The sequence below is a fragment of the Anthonomus grandis genome, chromosome 18, assembly GCF_022605725.1.
Source record: "Anthonomus grandis grandis chromosome 18, icAntGran1.3, whole genome shotgun sequence".
NCBI lineage: Eukaryota > Metazoa > Arthropoda > Insecta > Coleoptera > Curculionidae > Anthonomus > Anthonomus grandis.
The window spans coordinates 9,985,300-10,007,706 of NC_065563.1; the positions used below are offsets into that span (position 1 = coordinate 9,985,300).

A 22,407-nucleotide genomic window follows, 5' to 3' on the forward strand; every position below is an offset into this window, starting at 1 on the left:
TAATTTACACCACAAGGTTTAAAAAGGACACTTAATAATTTGACACCGTTTACACGGTAAACTTAACACCCCTACTGATTTTCTAATCGGTTTTCAGCCTCAATATCCTCAACTTGCCCTGATCGGCCATAACGCAGGCGGCGTCGTTATTACCGCCGCAATACTTGGACGACGAAAACACCGTCAAAAGTCGCCCCTTTTATTGCACCTAAAACCCCAAATTTCACGCCCTAAATTATTTACAAGTTTCGTTGTAAACCTACTCAATTGGAGTCCGAATTTAGAAGTGTGGCTTTAACTACGTGGCAACCAATTATCTTAAGACTGATTTTGAATTTCGCTTTATCAATAGTTTTTATAAAAATGATTCAAACAAATTACAAATATATAAATAAATTTAATTGTGCCTATTGAAGCTCTGTAGCAAAATCCATTACATAAATAAGTCACATTACACTCACATTACAACTGACTTAATTTACACCACAAGCTTTTACCAGGAACTTAATTTTTTGACAACGTTTACACGGTACTACTACTGATTTTCTAATCGGTTTCTGGCCTCAATATCCTCAACTTGCCCTGATCGGCCATAACGCAGGCGGCATCGTTATTACCGCCGCAATACTTGGACGACGAAAACACCGTCAAAAGTCGCCCCTTTTATTGCACCTAAAACCCCAAATTTCACGCCCTAAATTATTACAAGTTTCGTTGTAAACCTACTCATTTAGAGTCCGAGTTTAGAAGTGTGGTTTTAACTACGTAGCAACCAATTATCTTAAGACTGATTTTAAATTTCGCTTTATCAATAGCTTTTATAAAAATGATTCAAACAAAGTGCAAATATAAAAATAAATTTAATTCTGTCTATTGAAGCTGTGTAGCAAAATCCATTACATAAATAAGTCGCTATATTCACATTACAACTGACTTAATTTACACCACAAGGTTTAAAAAGGACACTTAATAATTTGACACCGTTTACACGGTAAACTTAACACCACTACTGATTTTCTAATCGGTTTCTAGCCTCAATATCCTCAACTTGCCCTGATCGGCCATAACGCAGGCGGCGTCGTTATTACCGCCGCAATACTTGGACGACGAAAACACCGTCAAAAGTCGCCCCTTTTATTGCACCTAAAACGCCAAATTGCAAGCCCTAAATTATTTACAAGTTTCGTTGTAAACCTACTCAATTAGAGTCCGAATTTAGAAGTGTGGTTTTAACTACGTAGTGACCAATTATCTTAAGACTGATTTTAAATTTCGCTTTATCAATAGCTTTTATAAAAATGATTCAAACAAAGTACAAATATATAAATAAATTTAATTCTGCCTATTGAAGCTCTGTAGCAAAATCCATTACATAAATAAGTCGCTATATTCACATTACAACTGACTTAATTTACACCACAAGGTTTAAAAAGGACACTTAATAATTTGACACCGTTTACACGGTAAACTTAACACCCCTACTGATTTTCTAATCGGTTTTCAGCCTCAATATCCTCAACTTGCCCTGATCGGCCATAACGCAGGCGGCGTCGTTATTACCGCCGCAATACTTGGACGACGAAAACACCGTCAAAAGTCGCCCCTTTTATTGCACCTAAAACCCCAAATTTCACGCCCTAAATTATTTACAAGTTTCGTTGTAAACCTACTCAATTGGAGTCCGAATTTAGAAGTGTGGCTTTAACTACGTGGCAACCAATTATCTTAAGACTGATTTTGAATTTCGCTTTATCAATAGTTTTTATAAAAATGATTCAAACAAATTACAAATATATAAATAAATTTAATTGTGCCTATTGAAGCTCTGTAGCAAAATCCATTACATAAATAAGTCACATTACACTCACATTACAACTGACTTAATTTACACCACAAGCTTTTACCAGGAACTTAATATTTTGACAACGTTTACACGGTACTACTACTGATTTTCTAATCGGTTTCTAGCCTCAATATCCTCAACTTGCCCTGATCGGCCATAACGCAGGCGGCATCGTTATTACCGCCGCAATACTTGGACGACGAAAACACCGTCAAAAGTCGCCCCTTTTGTTGCACCTAAAACCCCAAATTTCCCTACAGATTTCACGCAATCGATTTATCAAGAAATAAACCTGAAATCCGGCCTGCGCCACCTCGTGGGCCCTCACCAAGTGCGTCAGCTGATTCGCCTTCAAAAACCGCTCCAGAGCCTCCACGCTGAAGATATGAGCGGTACCACGACGGGTGTTAACTGCGAAACCCTCATTGGCCAATAGTTCCATGGCCAGTTTGTCATTTACGGTTTTCGGCCTAAAATAAATAATTAAAAAAAAAACAGACCAGGGAGCGTCAAACTTTTATTACCTCACCGGGTCGTTCCACATGAGTTCCCAGGCCAAGGAACTTTGTGTGTCCGGTTGACTGAGGACCACTGGAATGTCGTTTATGGCGGTCATTATTGGGCAAAGCCACGGGGGCGGTACGCCACCGTGGCAACAAAAAATCTTTAAAAAATCACGAATTATAAATTAATTAATCAGAAGAAATTAATTAATTAATTAAACCTTGCCGTCCACCACTGCTGCGACAGGCATGGTATCAAAGGCGTTATTTACCGCGTTCCACACTTCATTTCCCATTTTCTCACCCAGTTTCAGTATACACTCTCTAATAAAAAAAAAAAAAACATTTACGGTCGCCCAGAAAAGTTCTTCTCAGAACACGCTAATCCTTAAATATATTTGTAAGCGGAACTCATTCGGGCGACTGTATATAGAGACTTACTTGTAAAAAGTGAACATCTTTTGCACCTCCCTAATCTCGTGGTTCCCGCGCACCAAATTGATCTTAGTGGGGCTTTGTAACTTGTAAGAGAGCAAATACGATATCGTCTCTATGCTAAATGACCCACGATCCACGTAATCGCCCAGGAAAAGTAAGTTGCAGGGGCTCAAATTGGGGCCAATGTGCCAAAGGGTTCTTTCGAAGCATAGTAAGTCGTTCACGTTGCCGTGTAAGTCACCTGGTAAGCCAATTATAATATTATTATAGAGGGAATTTTAGTCTTACCGTTACTTGATGAGTAGGAAAGATCATCAAGGAAAGTACATCGCTAATATTATAATTTAGTAAATGCAGAAATAATGACATCAATTGTTTGATCCATTTATAACGTAATTTGTGACAAAGTTGATCGCAGTTTTTCCATTAAAATGCTTAGATATAAGTAATGTAAGCCATGGATAACGATTGGTCTGCGAACATCTCCCTCAATATTAGGTTCCTGACTAAATTGTGTTGACTTACTATAAAAACGAATTTCTGGTTTCATGTTTTACAAACTATAGGAGGATTTATAGAAAAGTAATGAGGGTTGCTAAAAGAAACTACTATCGGGAGAGTTACTCTATGGTAGATTTACCACGTTACAAGTTTACGCAATCTCGCCATACCGCCACACCAGAGTTGGAATTAAATGACTATTTTTGTGATATGGTTGAAGAGCTGTTGGAGGTTAATTCTGGTAGCAGGGATCCAGTTATCAATTCAATTCCTAATTCTTTCTTTTTCCTTCCTACGAACAATACTGAAGTTCTGGAGGGTGTTATGAGCATTAAAAACCACAAATCTTTGGGATCTGATGGTGTTTCTGCGAACTTTCTTTTGTCTTTACCGCAGAATGCTTTGAGTGCTTTGGCATATGTTATGAATTCCTCCTGATGGCATACTAGCATATTTTCTGTGCCTGAAAAGAGCATCGCTTATTCCTCTGCATGAGGACGGTAATTTAAATCAGGTTTACACAGCTTACAAACAGTCCAATCTCGATTCTGTCCAGACTCTCTAAGGTATTGGAGACACTAACAAAGACCAAAATTCCGAGTTTTTGGTCCCAGGATAAGATTTTATAAACTAATCAGTTTGGATTCCAAAAAGCCAAAGGTACTCATGTGATCTGTCCAAAGCGTTTGATTGTGTGGATCATAGGATACTGCGGTCTAAGCGTGACAGATACGGGTTCAGGGGTGTTCCTCTACAGTGCCTCAGGTATTATCATCTAATTCATCGCACTCAGAGACTTGCCTGTCTTAATGGAGAACAGTTAAATTTGTTGTCCCACAAGGATCAGTGTTGAGGCCTCTTTTACAGTTTCTTCTTTTACACAGGCTTTTTTTACTCTTTGAGGCCTCTACGTTACAACTTGACTTAAACCTGTTGCAATGGTTAGAGAATGGTATACTTCAAACAGACTTATGTTTAATGCCAAAAAATCTTTCGTTTTGGGTTTTAAGTGTAACGTGAGCAATCTTATGTTTGATGACACCCCTACAGAACAAATTAAAAGAAAGAGTTGCAGGTTCTTGGGTGTTCAACTAAAATTTAATGATTATATTCTAAATCTTGCATCCAAGTAGTCTCAGGATTGGGAAACCTGAACTTGGGAATGTGTTCTTTGCCTTGATAGATTCACATATCAAATATGGGTTGCCATTCTGGGGTTTGGGTGGCAAGGGTCTATTGAATATAATATTTTTATTACGAAAGAAGGCAGTTAGGCATCTCTGTTCCTCTGAGTCAAGAGTTTCATGTAGACCTCTGTTTGTTTCGGAAAGGATCCTGACACTCTAATCATTATTTATCTTGGAAACATGACTCACAAGTGTGTCAAGTCTCCTTGAAAAATCCCACATGTGAATGAATTTCTCCTGCCCATATCCACTACTTGTCTTACCAGGCATTCATTGATTTATCTGAGCCTGAAAATCTATAAACATGCTCCTCTCTCTATAAGAAACATTCTTGATTTGAACTCATTTATTTTTTTTTTGGCATGGGGCGATAGTTATACAGCCGGATGCAATTTTTTTACGGATATAATAGATTAGTAAAACAATATTTTATATTAAATATTTCCCTGCATTAAAAATAAGGATAGGGCTTATGTTTTACAATGATTTCGTGCATTTTTTTAAATATATTTTTTTTGCTTCAATCTACAAGGTTTATGTGTCTTCTATAACTTAAATAGGATGTGCCTTAAATATATATTAATTTTGTTTTTGTTTCCTATGCTAAACATAAAGGACATAGTCACTCTTTTCACTGGGGTCTATCAGGGCGACTTTTAATTCGACAAAAACACAAAGTTGACCACGAATTAGACATATAAGGATGGTTGGAAAATACTTTATTTAAGTCCTATTTGGTTTAGAAAGTTAATTAGAGCCGTATAAAGTTTAACATTTTCGAGGGCCAGTAAGTGCAAAACATTAAAGGCACATTGAACTTTACATTCTGTTCTAAGTTTTAATAGTAATGCTTCAATTTGTTGAATATATTTTTTACACTCTAGAAATATGCGATTAAGTCTCCTGTAGTGTTGCAGACGATACATTCATCCGATGGTAAAACTTGAATTTTATTAAGATGGACTGGGAAACTAGTATGTCCAAATTTCATTCTGATAATTGTTGTTACAAAACGCCTGGATTCATTATGATTTTCATGCCAGTATTTGGAAGATATTTTTGTTATTAACTTACCGTAATTTCTTTGCTATTCCTTACAATTTTTTCCTGTGATTTGTTCCATTTAGTGGCTATAGCTTTTTTTAATAATAATAATAATAATAATAATGATAAGGGTTCTCCTTGACTTACTCCATTTTTGGCTAGCGTATCGACAATTTCGTTCATGTGCTTTAACCCACATAAATGCTAGATTTTTATTCTGATATGTTATATATCTAATTAATTTCGTAATTTCCCATATTATAGGATTTACTTTATTTGACCATGTGTATCCATTTTCAATTGCTTGAAGTACAGACATGGAGTCACACAGACATTGTGTTTTAAACAAAAATTAAGTGCTTCCCTAATAACAGCAATAGCTTCAGATGTAAACGCTGCAATGTTTATCGATTTGAAATTGGTATCTAATATCTAAGGGAGGAATATAAATTCCTGCTCCATTACATTCGTCATTTTTTGAAGCATTTGTATTTATTTGGATGCTGTCAAAGTGATTTCTTAATTCTAATTTAAGCGGGTTTTATTAATCATCGGATAGTCAGTAAATAAAGGGTATATACATAAGTAGTCAAATTGTAAAAAATCAAAAGGGGTAATTAGCTCTAACATTGGGTAAAACTTTTGATAGGTTTTACATAGAGCTGGATATTGTTTAAGACGCCAATATTTATCGGTTAATTCATAAGTGTTTAACATTTAAATTTTGCATAAAAGTTCTGTATTTAGAAACATGGAACACAACAAGCTGCGTCTTAATTCCAAGAGAGGGTCTAATGCTTTAACTAAATAAAAGTGCTTTAACAGGTGCATAGCATCTAATTTTAATAGTAAGCTATTGGATGCAGATCCATAAAAATAACATTCATAATTAATTATAGATATTATGTAATATAGAAAATTAAAGCCGCCATTACCTTAGATCCTCACTAGCGAGTTATGTCCTTTTTCACATTTAGAATATATGCTGTTAATATGGGCTTTCCAAGTAATTTTTTCGTCGAAAAATGCTCCTACATTTTTACTTGATTTGTATAAGGTAATCTGATATTTTGTATTACATAAACATGGTTCATTTTAGGGAGTATTGTGGCTTGTATAATGTATTTGATTTATTTATAGAAATCTCAAAACCATTTGCTAATGGCCAATTTTATATTTTCCTATACATTGCTTGTAAGCTATTTATACATTGTTCATATTTTTTTACATTAAGTATTATATATGCAGATGTCATCTGCCTCAATATGCAGATAATACTGAAAGAACTTTATATTATGTACATCAGTAGTGTACATGTTAAAGAGGAGAGGGCTTAATATAGACCCTTGAGGTAGACCCATATACGTGAAGCTAGGGCCAATTTTAGAATTTTTGCTGATTTCTAATATAAATGTTTCTCATCGAATATAAATATATATGTACGTACGTCTTATGTATGTAGGTCGTCTTTTGATACTGAAAGTGTGAAATGCAATACGGTAAATGCTGGATTATCAGATCATGAGGCTGTCGTTGCATCATTGCCACTTGAACATTATGGTCAAGGTGAACTTCAAAAAAGGGTGGGTTGTATATTTTCCAAAAGAAATTTTAAAAGATTCAGTTTAATTTGTATGGAGGCCCATTGGGCCCTAAGCTTTGATGGTCCACTTCAGGAATTCCACAATACTCTATCCCATAACAGTTATGAAATGTAAAGAAAAGAAACCTTGGATTACAAGAGGTATAAAAACATCTAGTAAAAATATGAAGGCATTACATTATATAAGAAAGTAGTTCTCTCAAAATCTACAGTTTATATCATTTCATAATAAATATCGGAAAATTTATAGGAAAGTCATAAAATCAACAGAGTATTTTAAATTAAAAAAATAGATCAAAGGAGTCCTGGGGAATAGTCAACAAATTAAGAGGCAAAACCAACTCATCATCTCAGACTTTAATCCTTGATGCTAGCCAGATAAATGAGTTCTACTGCAATATTGGACATAACATGAATTATGATGCTTGCACTGATCATGTGGATCATTTGTCTGTTTCGGATGCCTTCTTTTTTGCTCCGGTTTCATCATTAGGAATACGGGAATTATTTGGACAAATTAAAAATAAAAATTCTTCTGGGTATTCTTCTGTTAGCTCTCCCAGACACAGCTTTGGAGGTTTTGGCCGAAGCTATTAATTCTTCATTTTTAACAGGTACCTTCCCTTCTTGTTTAAAAAAGCTTGTGTCATCCCTTTATACAAAGGTGGTGATCCAATAATCCTTTTCATTCAATCCTTATGCACAACCTTATAAGTGTACAGCAGTTTGGTTTTCAGGCATCCCTAAGCACGACTGATGCTAGTTTCAATTTTTTGGAAAAGTTATATCTTGGACTAAACAATGGTGATTGTGCTGCCGCTGTTTTCTGTGACTTATCTAAAGCCTTTGACTGCGTCAGCCACTGTATACTGTTGAGTAAATTGGAGGCTTATGGATTCAGGGGAATGATCTTGGAGTGGGTCCACTCATATTTGATGGGAAGAGTGCAGACTGTTAACTTTCAGGTCCAAAGCTCCAATGAAATAAAGACTATAGCATAGGTGTCCCTCAAGGATCAGTTTTGGGACCTCTCTTATTCTTAATCTATGTTAATGATTTGCCTCATATTTCAATAAATGCCCATTTTACCATTGTATATATTTAATAAAATAACATGGCTGCTAAGCAGACCCCTGCAGAGATTTACGAGGAAATGCACGATAGAGCTTCCAGATCCAAGAATGTTTTTTTTATGATGTCCCTGAGAGTAATTCCGAAGAATCTAAAGTTCGTTTAGATCACGACAAGAAGTATGTAACTGGTTTTCCCTAATAGTGAGCTGGCATCGTCTGTTTTAAAAAATCGTAAATCACTTGATCATTTTCAAATTAAAATAAAAGCTGACCTAGCACCTATTCAACGTAAACAAATAAAAAATGCGTATGAAGAACTTTGCGCCCACGTACAGAACAGAAAGGAATAATGTTATTAAGCAAACTCCAAAAAAACTAAATGTTTACTTTCATAATGCGAGTGGTTTGCGAACTAAAATAGCTGATCTGTAAAATGCTGTCAACAGTTGCATATATGATGTTGTAATTTTTGAATTTCTGGACTCTGAGTTAAAGTTCACTGATTTCAATATTTTCCGTCAGGATCGAAGTTACACAAATACGGGGAGGCACTTTGATTGCTTCTCGTAAATGTTTTAAAGCCGGGTTATTACAGACCAGTGATTCAACCCTGGAACACATATTTGTGCTTGTATCATGCAGTGACAATCATTTTTGGTGCTGTCTACATCCCTCCAGCTTCTCCTTTATCAATTTATGAGAAATTTGCCTCTACATCCATTGATCTTGTGAGTGTTCATACTAGTTGTGATATTCTATTGTGTGGTGATTTAATCTGCGGTATGGAGGAACTCTGTGAACGGACTGCGTGTTGAGCTGATTCTATATCAACTGCAAATGTGCTATGTAGTTGTTGTAACTATCTTAATCTGGAATGGCTTGCCAAATTTGTTTGGTAAATTTCTTGATCTGTTTTTCTCAAGTTTGTCAGATGTTGAAGTCATATATGCCACTGAAAATTTATCACTGGCATTAAACCACCATCCTGCTTATGAAATAAGTATTCCTATTAATTGTGATTTAAATCTAAGTATGATGTTTATTATTATGATTTTGTTGCCGCATTAATAATTACCTTGCTAGCATGTATTGGGATACAGTATAATCAGAAAGATATTAATAAATGGATTGTTATTTTTTACAATGCTCTTTAAGATGTTTGTTCCAATTAAACAATTTAAATCATCTAATTTTCCCACTTGGTTTAGTAGAAAATTACAGAATCTTGTTATTCAAAAAAAGATTGCTCACACAAAATTCAAAAATAGGATCCAATGGATTATGTTAATTCGTGATAAATGTTTTAGGTCATATATTGAAAGATTAAATACTAAAATTTCTCACAATCCTTCTTCATTTTGGAAACACATTAATAGATTACGTAGGTCTGAAACATACTAAAAAAAATACATAAACTACATACAGGCAACCTGTCAGCAAGGCTCCTCACTATAAATTTGATTACAGTCTGGATTTAAATCGCATCTTTTTTTCTTTGTTGGACATATTTGATGAAATCTTACGCCTTCCTAACAAAAATTCTTTTGGCCCTGATGGTATCCCATCTGTTTTTCTTAAAAACTGTATGTGCACTCTGACTAAGCCTCTGCATCACCTTTTTAATCTTTGCTTGATATCAGGCAAACTTCCTGATTAGTGGAAGGCAAGCTTTTTAACACCAATTCATAAAAATGAAGCAATAGAACTAATATTTCTAACTATAGAGGTGTGTGTATTCAGTCTGTAGTTCCTAAGCTGTTTGACTGATTGTTTTCTGTTCGATTTTCATGGCACTGTAGGCGATTGCTTAGTGATCATCAGCATGGTTTTTGTCAGGGTAGATCTACGGTGACTAACCTGTTGACTTACTAATATGATTTGATTGGTGCTTTTGAGAGGTCTGTACAGGTCGATAGTGTGTATACAGACTTCTCGAAGGCTTCTGGTTCAGAAGTTTGGGACTATGGGCCTTGGTAGGACTTTGGTCGAATTTTGTCACAGTTTTTTGACTGGTCGCACACAGTTGGTCAAGATAAATAATTATATTTCTAATGGTATTGTGTTTTTAGGCGTGCCTCAAGGTTCGCATATTGGACCGATCTTTTTCCACTTGTTCATAAGATGTAATTGTTCATTCAAAGCATCTTGCTTTTGCTGATGATTTTAAACTGTATAAAGCCATTGAGTCATATCTTCATGCTGAGCTACTTCAATTGGATTTAAATAGTGGTGCTGAGTGGTTAAATAGCAATAGTCTGGAACTGAATGTTAAGTGTGTATATATTTCGTTTGGTCGTTCTAATAAAATTATTAATTATCAATACACAAGCAATAATAACGAACTCAAGTTAGTTGATACAGTTAAAGATTTAGGTGGTCTTTTCGATACCAACCTAACTTTTTTGCCACACATTTTAGATATTATTAACAGGCTTATGCGTAGTCTTAATTTTATCACTAGAAATAGTGTAAATCTTTTACCTTACTGTTTCAAATTACTTTATTACTCTTTGGTACGTTCCTTGCTTGATGATGTATGAGTCTGTAATTTGGTCCCCTTATTATGATTCTCATATTGAACGCCTTGAGGTTGTACAAAGAAAATTTTTACGATCCCTTGCTTATAGAGCTGAAGTTAATATTTTTCGTAATTATTACATCGACTATAATGCTATCAGTGTCCAATTTAATATCCCTTATCTTAAAGTCTATCGGAATTATTCTGATGCTTTAACGTTTTATAAGATCTTAAATGGTTTATATCATTGTCCTACCGTCTTGGAAGCAATTCCTTTTAACACCTGTCAAAGAAGGATCAACTTTCCTATGTTTCGTTTACCCTTTCATTCGGCCAACTATGGGTTTTTTTTCTCCACTGACTAGGACTTTGCGTTTCTTAAATGAAAATAGTTCGGATCCATTTTCCAGCGGCTTACGGTCATTCAAATCAAAAATAAATAATCTTAGACTTCAAACTACGTTCCTTGGATAGTGTTAAGTTTTTAGTCTTGTTGATGATTGTTTTTTCAGAGGTTTTATCTTGGTATATTTTTTTTGTAATTCTAGTATTATATTGATATATAATCTAGTATTTTGTTTTTGTAAACTAGCGCCGCCGTATATTGAAATCAATAAATAAATAAATGAAGTTTGTATACATTAAATTGTTTAAAACAAACTTCTTCACTAGTCCGAATTTTTCACTAAACAGAATCACCGTGGTTTTTATTAGTACGAATTAACAAGGCTCTACTGTATCTTTTAACCAGTTTTATAGAAAAATTGTACTAAAACGGTCTTATGCGAGACCTCTGGCCTATATTCATAATAAAAATCTAAGAATTTTTTCGTACAATTCATCCTCCAGTTTGACATAAAAATTTTACTTAAATGTCATCATGACCTAACTCAAAATATGAAATTACCCTTAGACTGTTTTTACAAGCCGTTTTGACATGCCGCTAGCAGATTGCCGTTGCGATAGCGCCCAAGCTTTTTTACACTAAGCGATTTTTTGCCGCGTATGCAGCGGATCACGATCCACAGTTGTCAGAAGTTTATTATAGTCAGTCATTAGCCAGTGTAGCATAGTTAACAAGACAATTAAAAGAAGGCGTGCACTTCTTTTATCATTACTTTATTCGAAGAGAAAAAAGTCCCAGAAATACGTAAAGAAACGTAAATATAGGGTACCCCCCATCCTACAAATCAGATATGTAGAAAGGGCTTTCTATACACTATTTGATGAGTTGCAATCAATAACGACAACAACGATTCATTATCTTCTTGGTCAATTAGAAGCTACTATCCAACATCAAAACACTATAATGAGGGAATCCATACTACCAAAAGAAAGACTGACGTTGACAGGCAAGAAAATTTATTCTGTCAAACTGGATAATTCTAAATGTACTTATGAATTAACTTAAAATATTACGGAAAGATTATCTTATTTACTAATATTGTTGATACTGGGACAGGATATTCGAGAGGTGTATGAGTGGATGAATGGAGTGAAGGTGTAGGGCAGCTTTGACGTTGAGGAAAGGAAGAGTATCCATACGATGTCGAAGGTGCAGGAGTGACACCTGTGATTTCTGACCCTGAGAAAGAATAATTAGAAAAATACGAAGAGGCTGATACGAGACCTTGGTGCACAACGTTTAACTTCCTTTGAAGTAACTGCATCACTTCCACCCGAAACTACAATTTGTCGTCGGGGCTTAATCTCCGTACTGATGGAAGAAGTGAGGCAAAGAATGATTAATTTTCATTAACTTTCTGTTGAGAAGGAGTTTGGGTGTTCTCCAGGGCTTTTAATATTGCTTTCTCCGCGTCGTCCAACCCATTTTTTTTCTTGATAGTTGGTTGCTTAACTTCTTCAATATTGTCGCCTCCTTTGTCACTATGCGTCTGTGAACAATTTTCGTCCGTTTCCTTCCTCAGCGTTGCTATGGAAACTTTCTTCAGTTTCGGCCTTTTCCAATATCGCAAGTAGGAATAAGAGATGTTCGTGGTACAAATAATTTTTCTTATATTTATCGCCTGTTTTCATCTTGAGTGATTTACTGAAGGCATCTCTAATATTTTTCCATTTATCCACCACAGCATCTTCTGAAATATGAATAAAAAAAAATAATTTCAAACTCATCTTAAATTCAATTTTTACATAAAGTATAAAAACCTAAAAAAACGCAGTTTCTAAATTTGTATTTATATAGGTTTATCTTTCTTTCGGATAATTGGCAAGTGGAAATACTTTTACTGATCTCTCATATTCATATCGCCTTGGAATCGCTACCATAGCAATAATTGTTAAGGAAACATGCAAAAATGTATGGCTTGTTTTTCAAAAAGAATATATTCCGATGTCCACAAAAGAGAAATGGTTACATATTGCTAAAGAATTTGAACAAAGGGCACATTTTCCCCACCGTCTGGGAGCCATTGATGGCAAACACGTACGTGTGCAAAAATTTGTGAAAAGTGGATATATGTATTTAATAATAATAATAATAATATAATAATGTAGAAAATGCCTGCGCGTACCGAAGACAATTCAACATATAACATCAGGATGCACATCTCTATCAGCTGCCGAATATCTGCACCGACATAACTGTGTGGCAAAAATTATTCATCAAGAACTGGCAAAACTTTATCATCTAATTGGCGAAACTTGCCCCTATTACCAGTACAAACCAGAAACTTGACTTGAAAATGACGACTCTTGCCTCTACTGGGACAGAACTGCTTTGACCGATAGGATGCTGACTTTAAACAGACCAGATATAATCTTAATAAACAAAGCCCAAAAGAAAACTTTTCTAATTGACATTGCAGTGCCAAATACCAATAATGTCCTAGAAACGACACACACTAAACTTGCTAAATACGCAGATCTGGCTCACGAGATAAAACAACAATGGAAGCAAGATAATGTATATATGTATACTTCCTCTAGATATTTCATCCACTGGAATTGTCCCTTTAACACTGTCCAAAAACCTTAACGCATTGGGTCTTTCCTCCTGGACGATTGTCACTATACAGAAATCTGTTATACTGAATACATGCAACACTGTTCGAAAGTTCCTAAATCTACCATAGCAAAATTCATCTTGCCTTCATCAGGCCGATGAAATTGACGCTATCAGCGAGCTAAAACAGAAAAAGGTCTTTTTATTTTAGAAAAAAAAATACAATTACAAAGTTAATAGTTTAAAGGCGAGATTCAGCGCACAAAGATTCAGATATCTAAATGCCTGTTCTTCCATCTAACCTAATAAACATTATTTTTCAATTGTTCTCTTAGCAATAGTGGATGCTGATTATCGTTTTTGTTTTGTCGATATTGGAGCATATGAAAAAGACTGCGACTCTTCAATATTACAGGAAACAAAAAAATCTTTTTGGAAGAGAGTTCAAGAAAATACGCTTGATATTCCTGTACAAACTCCACTTACTGAAAATAGTTCACCCCTTTGCCGTATGTATTTCTTGGAGACCAGGCCTTTCCGCTGACAACCCATTTGTTAAGACCATATGGAAGACGAAATGACTAGGATATTTAAAAAAAATATTCAGTTACTGTCATTGTCGAGCACGTAGATATGTTGAATGTGGATTCGGAATTTTAAGTAACAAATGAAGAATTCTTCATCGAATAATAAATACTGCAAAACAATTCGCCATGGACATAGTAAAGGCTTGCGTGATACTTCATAATATAGTGAGAGCAAGAGATGGCTACCATTAGGAGGATTTTTATGTAGCTAAAGGTTTTCAGGATTTACCAACAGCACCTACACGTCATGGAGGACGCTATGCCAATGACATAAGAGAAGCCTTTAGTTCTTATTTTGCAAATCCTTCTGGATCATTGCCTTGGCAAACCACAAAAATATAATGTTTTAAATAATGTTGCTTAAATAAAAATAAACTAATAATACATTAACTTACCAAACTTCTTTTTCTCTCCATGCTAAATTTGATTAAAATTTGGCTCCAAAATGCAATATATTTCAATCCATGGATATTTTGCCTTTATATTCGTCAATCCTTTTATCCCAAATGCACGGACGCATTTCTACGGCGTCAATTGGTTCAAACTTACAGGTCCTTTTCTTTGACATTTTAACAACTGCACAGACTGAACTGCTAATGATAGGTAATCCACCCAATCTCGCAACTGCTGAATGAATGAATCGCTCCTCAAACGCGGCGTGTGTAAAAGAACCCTTATGTGCAACGATTACTTCGAAAGTATCAGTATCGAGTAGATATTGATACTTTATATCTAAGTATCAGATACTTTGTATTCGTTACAAAGTAGTCATTACTTGTATACTTGTTAGTGCATATACAGACGAATATTAAGATTTTATAAGAATACCTATATTAAATTTAGGGCTTGCATTGGCGTTTGTTATATTTTTCGAGTATAATAGAGGGTTATCAAGTTTTAGTAAGATATTACAAAATGATACTTTAATACTTGTGCTAATAAAAAGTAATCAAGTAATTAGGCACGACGGACAAATTCAAAACTATTTGAAGAACAAGGTATCGAAGTATCAAGCAAGTGCGTGGCGGCTGGCGACAACGCCGGGTAAATATAAATAGGTATTATTGACCATTTTATTAAATATTTGACTTATAAAATAAATTTAGTACGCGTAAGCAGCCACCGGCGACATGGAAATTTGGGATTTAAAAAAGTATTCGAGTAACGAGTAGTTGGGGTCGAAGGATTCGATTACTTCGAATCTTCGCATGTATCAGATATTAAAGTATCGAGTAGATACTATCCGCTCATCTCTAGTGTAAAAGCATTTCACTTCATAAATGATGTTTTCAGAGTACGCGATATCGCAACGGCAATCCGCTAGCGGCATGTCGTGCCGCTTCCGCGTCGTGTAAAAACAGTCTTAAGATTCACGTTTTCATCTCCACCCTGTATTCATTTTAGAAACAAAAGGAGATCAATCTGACAATTGGGACCCAATACCTTATCTATTTTTCCTACTCATCAATAACCAATCAAGTCAACTTTTTTTACTTGTTTTTCCCTATTCTTACCCATAATGTACATGGGGGAGTTCAGCTCCAGGAGCCTCGGCTCGTTCTTAAAAATCTCCCGCACCTGGTTGCACACCTGGATCAGATTCCTGCCGAATACCGCGGGATCCAGTTGTCCCCACGTATACGAAGTCTTCGTGTCTTTTATGTTGTTAATTGAAGTCAAATACCTTAACCCTTTCAGAATTTCATTGGGTACGGAACGTTGACTGAACACGTCCAAAGACAAACGTTTCGAATGCTCGTTTGCCGGCTGTTTAAGGGTCGTCGCAGATACTGCTTCCTGGATCTATAATTAATAGACTTTTTAAGCTAAAACTAACTGTCGCTTCTTCGTTTCGACCTCCTTCATTTCGTCGATGTTAATGGCCTCCCCGCTCCTTTGGATTTTCACGGTATGAATGGCGATCTCGTAGTCCAAATTCCTCAGGGTCATTTTTCCTCTGGGATTCTCCGCCGGCATGCTATACAAGATGGCGCTGGGAGCTTTGGTATTAGCGGACTCCACTAAGGATTGTTTGTCACTAAAACCCATTTGTTTGTTTTTGTTTTAAATCTAAAATGTCAGTTTTTTTGCTCGAGGTTATACCTCACAGCCTTAAGGTGCTTCATGATGCCCGTGGAGGAGCGAAAAATGTGCGAGGTCCCGCGGATTTTCAGGTCGCAGACGGCCCTCAAAAAGTCGTTGACGTTGATGTATTGGGTCTCGGGGATTCCCATCGCTTTGTACGTTTCAATCGTTTCTTTGCCGACGTTCGGCGGATCTACCGGCAGTTTTTTCGACTTTCTTAGGTCCAATATGAGGTTTTTGAATTCTTCGTTTTTTAACGCGTTATCCTTGTCCCTGTCGTAGTATCTATAAAAGGACACAAATAACTTTTTTTTAAATTAGTCACTAATAACAGGCATAACGTAACTGCTAAGAATATTTTAATGATTCTTTAATTTCCATGTACAGGGTGTCCCAAATTCGAGGGTGTACATTGGGATATCGGAAATCGTAAGAGTTACGGGGTCGGTTAAATGGGGGCAAAGTTGCGCAATTTGTGTTGATTTTAAAGTTCCAGATACTTCTGTAAATATCCAAAAAAAAAACGAATGTTGTCAAACTCGTTTTTACCTTCTATCGACTTTATTTAAAGAGATATCGGAAAACTAAAGACATTTTTTCATCGCCACTTTTTATGCTCTATAGCATGACGCAAAAAAAAAGACGCCATATTGGATTTCCTCATTTTTAAAAGTATTTTTAATTGCCTTTAAAATGAGGTATCGCACTTGCATATCCAATTACTCCTTCTAGTACTTCCCATAAGAATTCCATGAGTGCAAGAAAGAAAGATATATCAATGGGATTTCCAAATAAATTGATTTTATATAAACTGAAGCTATAAAATACTCTGTATTTGATATAATTTTTTTTAAACCAATTCAATGAAAATGTATCCAAGGTCTAAGACTCACTCAATTTGAACTTTTTAAACTTATATTGGAGGATCAAGGTTTTTATTCATTAGGGGACATCATTGATCATAGTTGCTTAGAAACCACTTAGAATATCTCATATTGAAGCATCAAGTCGTAATTTGCGAACCACTAAAGATATCTCCTTTAATAATTTTTTCACGTCAATGTAAAGAAATCTCCGAGGATAGATGCGATTCTCAAATGACTCCATAACCATTTCTGAAATATTCACAAAACCTAGTGGCTGATTAAAAATAACTTACTTAAACATGTACCGACATCTAAGCTCGGCAGCAGTACCCCCATGGCCAGTATTAGGGTCAACGGCCGCCAAAAAATAAAGAAATTCCCTAAACGACAGCCCGAATCGGTTATTAAGATCCGCCGCCCTAAACAAGAAGGGGACTTGGGCCTTGGGCCACCCTAATTCGGGAATGATCTTGGTGAAGGCGCGCAGGTTCATGTAGCAGGCGGGAAAGCAGTAATTTACAAAGATCGTCCTGTAAATCTCTTCCTGCGCTACAAATTTAACCTCATCAGAGCGGGTCATTTGTTTTCATTAATTTAGTACCAAGTTTGTCGATTCCTGAGCCATCGATCAGCTGCTGGTAATTGGTGCTTTTTCCAGAAACCAGTATTTCATCTGTTATTTCGGAGATATTCTTACTAGTGATTATCTCTTCCGGTAAGTCAATAGCTAAACTGGCGACGTCAGTGTCTTTGGTAAGTTGATACAGTTCCAAGATTTCTGGAGACCTGAGACTGTTGCTCTGCAGTAAGCCGGTCAGCTCACACTCTCCTACCCACCTTATTTTACCCCTGTACTGAACAATAGATTAAAATTAGGTCGCTACACTTAGTCAAAAGTCTTATTACCTTTCCCATGCTGTTTTTAGTCTTATTTTTTGCATTTGTATCAATATTTACAAAGAAGACGCAGTGCCACAGTATCACACTCCCTTCTTTCCTGGGTAGCCATATCTTGTTCACTCGTAGCAGCTTAACGTTCGTTTTAACCCCCAATATCTAAAAAATTCCCCCAATTTATCGTGGATTTGCGTAGAAAGGTGCTTAGTTACGTCTTGGGCTTCCTTAGTAATAATCCGGACCCAACTAACGTTCGCTTCGGCTTTTACGCATGCCATCCAGTGGTCACTGTTGGCATTTTCCAGAATTAGCATTAAACTGTTATCGCTCGCGCAAGTAATTAGCAATGAAAGCATGTGCGAAGGGCAAGCGTCTTGCTTCAGTGGCACAGACATGTCTTTTACTTAAGCGAATTTAGTGTAAGATATTTAAAAAATTAGCAATTTGACAGTGATTGTCAACGTTGGCATTTTAAGGTCAGATATTAATTAGTTAATTAAAAAAAACTTGTTCAATCCTTGTCGGCATGTTATATTGCAGCAATAATTCTTTTGATATATTACTTCTGCAATATTGTTACATTACAGTAACATTGCATTTAAAATATAAGAAATATAATATTACATCTTTATTGCTACAATAATGCACATATCGTCCATGTTTTTACAAAGTGACGTATATTAAATTTTACAGAACAGCTCATTTAAAAATTCCAAAATATTCAATCAGCTGTGTTTTATTTTTCAATAAACTAGAAAAATTTTTCGAATAAATATATTATAGCATTATGCTAAAATTATAATATTAAGCACATTTTTTCAGCACTGGTTAATTTTTTAGCTTTAAAAAGAGAAAAAAAAATTATACACCCTTTTGTTAAAGATTTCTGTAAATGTATAAGTAAATACGTCCTCACTTCAGTTATATTAAAAAAAGAAAAAAAAGTAGTTTTAGTGGTTAAAATGTTTTATTTAAACGTTAACATTTATCTTAACGGAGAGCATAAAAAAACATTAATGAGGTAGGTTAGTATAAAAATCTTTATAATTTTGTTGGCGAACAACAGCATTTTTTCCTTCACAAAGGGATAATCAAGATTCGTATTTCTTGAGTGTAATTTTCTGTTCACTGGTGTTTAAAGGTTTTAGTTTAATTTTATTCCATATATTTCGAGAAAGAGTGAGTTGTCTGTAAGTGTTTTGTAAATGACTTGTTTTGAAAAATATTTTCTGCAAATTTGCCTTTTCAACCTTTACTTCCATCACTTGCGACCATTTAAATTCTTCTCCATCATCTTTTTTGATTGATAGTATTCGCAAATCTTGAGAGAGAGATTTGAAGTCGAAAAAATCTGTGTGTGTCATTTCTTTTACGATGTATGATGTCTTTTTCTAGCCAACCTAAAAATCGGTATTAATTGACTTGGCATAAAGATGTCTCCTGCCGCTGACACAGCTGAGGAAATGGCGTTATGCGCCGAATCCTTCAGATTGTTCATGACATTTTTCAAAAAAGTAATGGTGAATGGCTTTAATGCTTTTGCTTTTATTACTTAAAAAGTAAAGGCCGATTTACACGATGCCAGTAACTGGCGCCAGTCTCACTGGCACGCCAGCGCTGGTATCGCTGTACCCCTATAAAAACATTTATTTTTTATTTGTTTAATTATTAATAATTAATAAACAGTTTAATTAATATTATAAATCACATTACACACTGCGTTTACAAGCATGCCTAACTTACGTTCTCTTCTAATATTTTGTTCGTGTTTGCGATTTTCCTTTGTTTTTAATAACACTAACGGAACATCGTCTAAATCAGTTTGAGAGTCATCAGAATAAGCAGACATAGGCATGTCTAAAATAATAATTTAAAGCCCAATTAAAATAATTTCTACCCACTGAACTTGGTAAAATGAAATACAAAATAAATTAATCAAATTTCTCAAAAATAAATAAATTCTAGGGGAACTATGGACAAAATGACATACAGTTTTCATATTGCTCCATAAAACTTTAATTTAAACAGTGAATAAGGTCAAAATATGTAACAAATATCTTTGACACATCAACTTTTCATGTAACAAGTTATTTTGCAAATAATTGTAAAGGTATAAAAAGTTAAAAGCTAAACACTAAAATATAACAGAAAACCATTTTGTCCATACTAAATGGACAAAATGACATAATTATGTTCTATGGATAAAATGACATACACCAAAACTACTTTGAATCAGGAACACATAGTTCGCAAATAAACATTTTTGTCTTTTGAGGCACGTCGGCGCAAATAGCATGAGCCCACTGTGAACATACCTTACATCGTAACCAGTTCTCACAAAGTTTCGAACACGAATACAGGTCGTTGCAATATATACAAGGGCAATCGTCGTCGTATCACTTGTGAATGGATCTTCATGATCTTTGCCATTCTCATTGTAATCAAATACAGTTCTTGTAACCCTTCCCTTTTTTGTTTCGGAGACGACTTTAGTGTCATTTTTGGCTTTTACCTCCACCATATTTGGCGTAGAAGTGAGGACTAAATGAGTTTGTTGCTTCTTTGGTCTTCTCTTTCCTTGACCTCTGACTAGATTTCCTTGCGGTATAGGGGATAAAACTTCGAACGGAACGAGCAAAGCATCTTTAGAGGGTCCAGGCATCTCTTTATATTATCAGATCTTGAGCTTGCTGATATCTCTATGGACATAGGTTCAGGAGTCATTATTGGAACATTTGTTGTCTCGGCAGGCTGAAACATGTATTCTGGAAAGATATCGGAAGCAATAGGCCAAAGACCAGTGTTTTTAAATCCTTGGCAAGCATTTTGCACGGTAGCGGATTTGCCATAATAGGTATGCCTGATTAAATAAATTTTCTATCTGCAGATGAGTCACTACGCGGCCTGGATGAAGCTTTAACCACTTCGATATTTCCTGATTGAAGTAGGTTTTTAAAGGTTCATAAAAGCATACATCCAAAGGTTGCATTCGATGGGTGCAATGTGGTGGCAGACATAATATGACTATACCATTGTCTTTAGCATATGTCAGTGATTCTAATCCTTTGTGACTAGCATGACCATCGAGGATGAGGAGAACCTTTTCACTAAGATTAGCCTTTGCATAGGTTTGAAAGTGTTTGAGCCATTTGAAAAATAAATCTGTGGTCATCCAGCCCGATTCCTGTGCAATTCCAAGAGTGGCAGTTGAAGCTCCATCCGAAAGCTCATTTTAAAAAATTTTCCTCGGGAATATTAAACATGGTGAAATATAAGAGCCTGTTGCATTCATGCAACAAACAACACTAACATAAGATCCACGCTCAGCACTTGTTAAGCATCCGACCAGCTGTTGCTAAAATTTTCTGTGGTCTCTGGACCGTGGACAGACCCGATTCATTCATATTATAAATTCTATCCGGTGAAAAGTTGTGTGTATCCAACAGTTCTTGATATGCCCCAAAGAATTTCTCAACCTGCGGTTTATTAAACGCCTGAGCCCTAGCCGCTGAAGTCGGTTCTGGTTTGCGTACTGAAATATCTTTATTCCTATTTAAAAATCCGGTTAGCCATTCTTGTCCAGCTCTTTGTTTTTCTACATTGAAAATATGGGCAAATTTTTTTTTTCGGCCAACTGGAAAGCTAAGTTTTAAACGTCTTTACGAGTTAAACCAAAAAGTCGCGTTTCTAGTAATTTTAAATGATTAACTAGCTGCCTTTCAATTTCAGGGGGAAAAGTAGGTTTGAATCTGCCTAATCCTTTATCAGTGGCATTTAATGATTTGTTCTTTCCTAATGCATGTCGTCTAAGGGTCGCCTGAGGAACACCAAACGTCTTGGAAGCTAAAAGCCAACCCATTTTATTTTGCTGAACAGCCTCGATTGCATTTTTCATGGACAGGTCACTCCAAGATTGCCGAATGGTTTTTCTTTTATAGTCGCGCGGCATACTAGCACTGTTACCGGTAAGCGAATAAATATAATGATAATTTTTAGCGTGTTAAATGACATACTATGTCATTTTGCCCCGATTACCATTATGTCATTTTGTCCATATTGAAAACTTAACAATTTAATATTGAAATTGTACAATAAATGTTATGTATTTATCAAAGTAATGGATCCATGTCTTACAATACACAATACAGCATTTATTTACAACAAAATCAATTGATTAAATAATGAAAACTTACCAAAAAATCGAAAAACAAATTCACAGGTGGAAAATTTTCGAACACCATATACGCTCACTGTACGACTGCCTCCGCCTAACTGAATTTTGAATATTGCCCGCTTCGCA

At 35.5% G+C, this 22,407-nt stretch overlaps 1 protein-coding gene across 3 annotated transcripts; it reads right to left on the reverse strand.

Annotated features, from left to right (window-relative positions):
* Nucleotides 1-377: 377 nt before the first annotated feature.
* LOC126746990 (uncharacterized) lies at nt 378-18,568 on the reverse strand. Of its 3 annotated transcripts, XR_007664059.1 has the most exons (13): nt 18,320-18,568; nt 18,117-18,266; nt 17,812-18,064; nt 17,504-17,759; nt 16,363-16,629; nt 16,117-16,297; nt 15,774-16,062; nt 2,788-3,025; nt 2,568-2,670; nt 2,368-2,507; nt 2,136-2,313; nt 1,869-2,079; nt 378-672 (listed from the first exon to the last, which is right to left on the reverse strand). XR_007664059.1 is itself a non-coding variant. In XM_050455454.1 (12 exons), the coding sequence occupies exons 1-12, from the start codon at nt 18,500-18,502 to the stop codon at nt 1,954-1,956; spliced, it is 2,364 nt and encodes a 787-aa protein (XP_050311411.1). In that variant the 5' UTR covers nt 18,503-18,568; the 3' UTR covers nt 1,785-1,953. The 3 variants fall into 3 exon arrangements, 2 of the variants coding, with proteins under 2 accessions (XP_050311411.1, XP_050311412.1); XM_050455454.1 differs by lacking the exon at nt 378-672 and having other exon boundaries at nt 1,785-2,079; XM_050455455.1 differs by lacking the exon at nt 378-672 and having other exon boundaries at nt 1,785-2,079; nt 17,812-18,059; nt 18,320-18,468.
* Nucleotides 18,569-22,407: the final 3,839 nt, after the last annotated feature.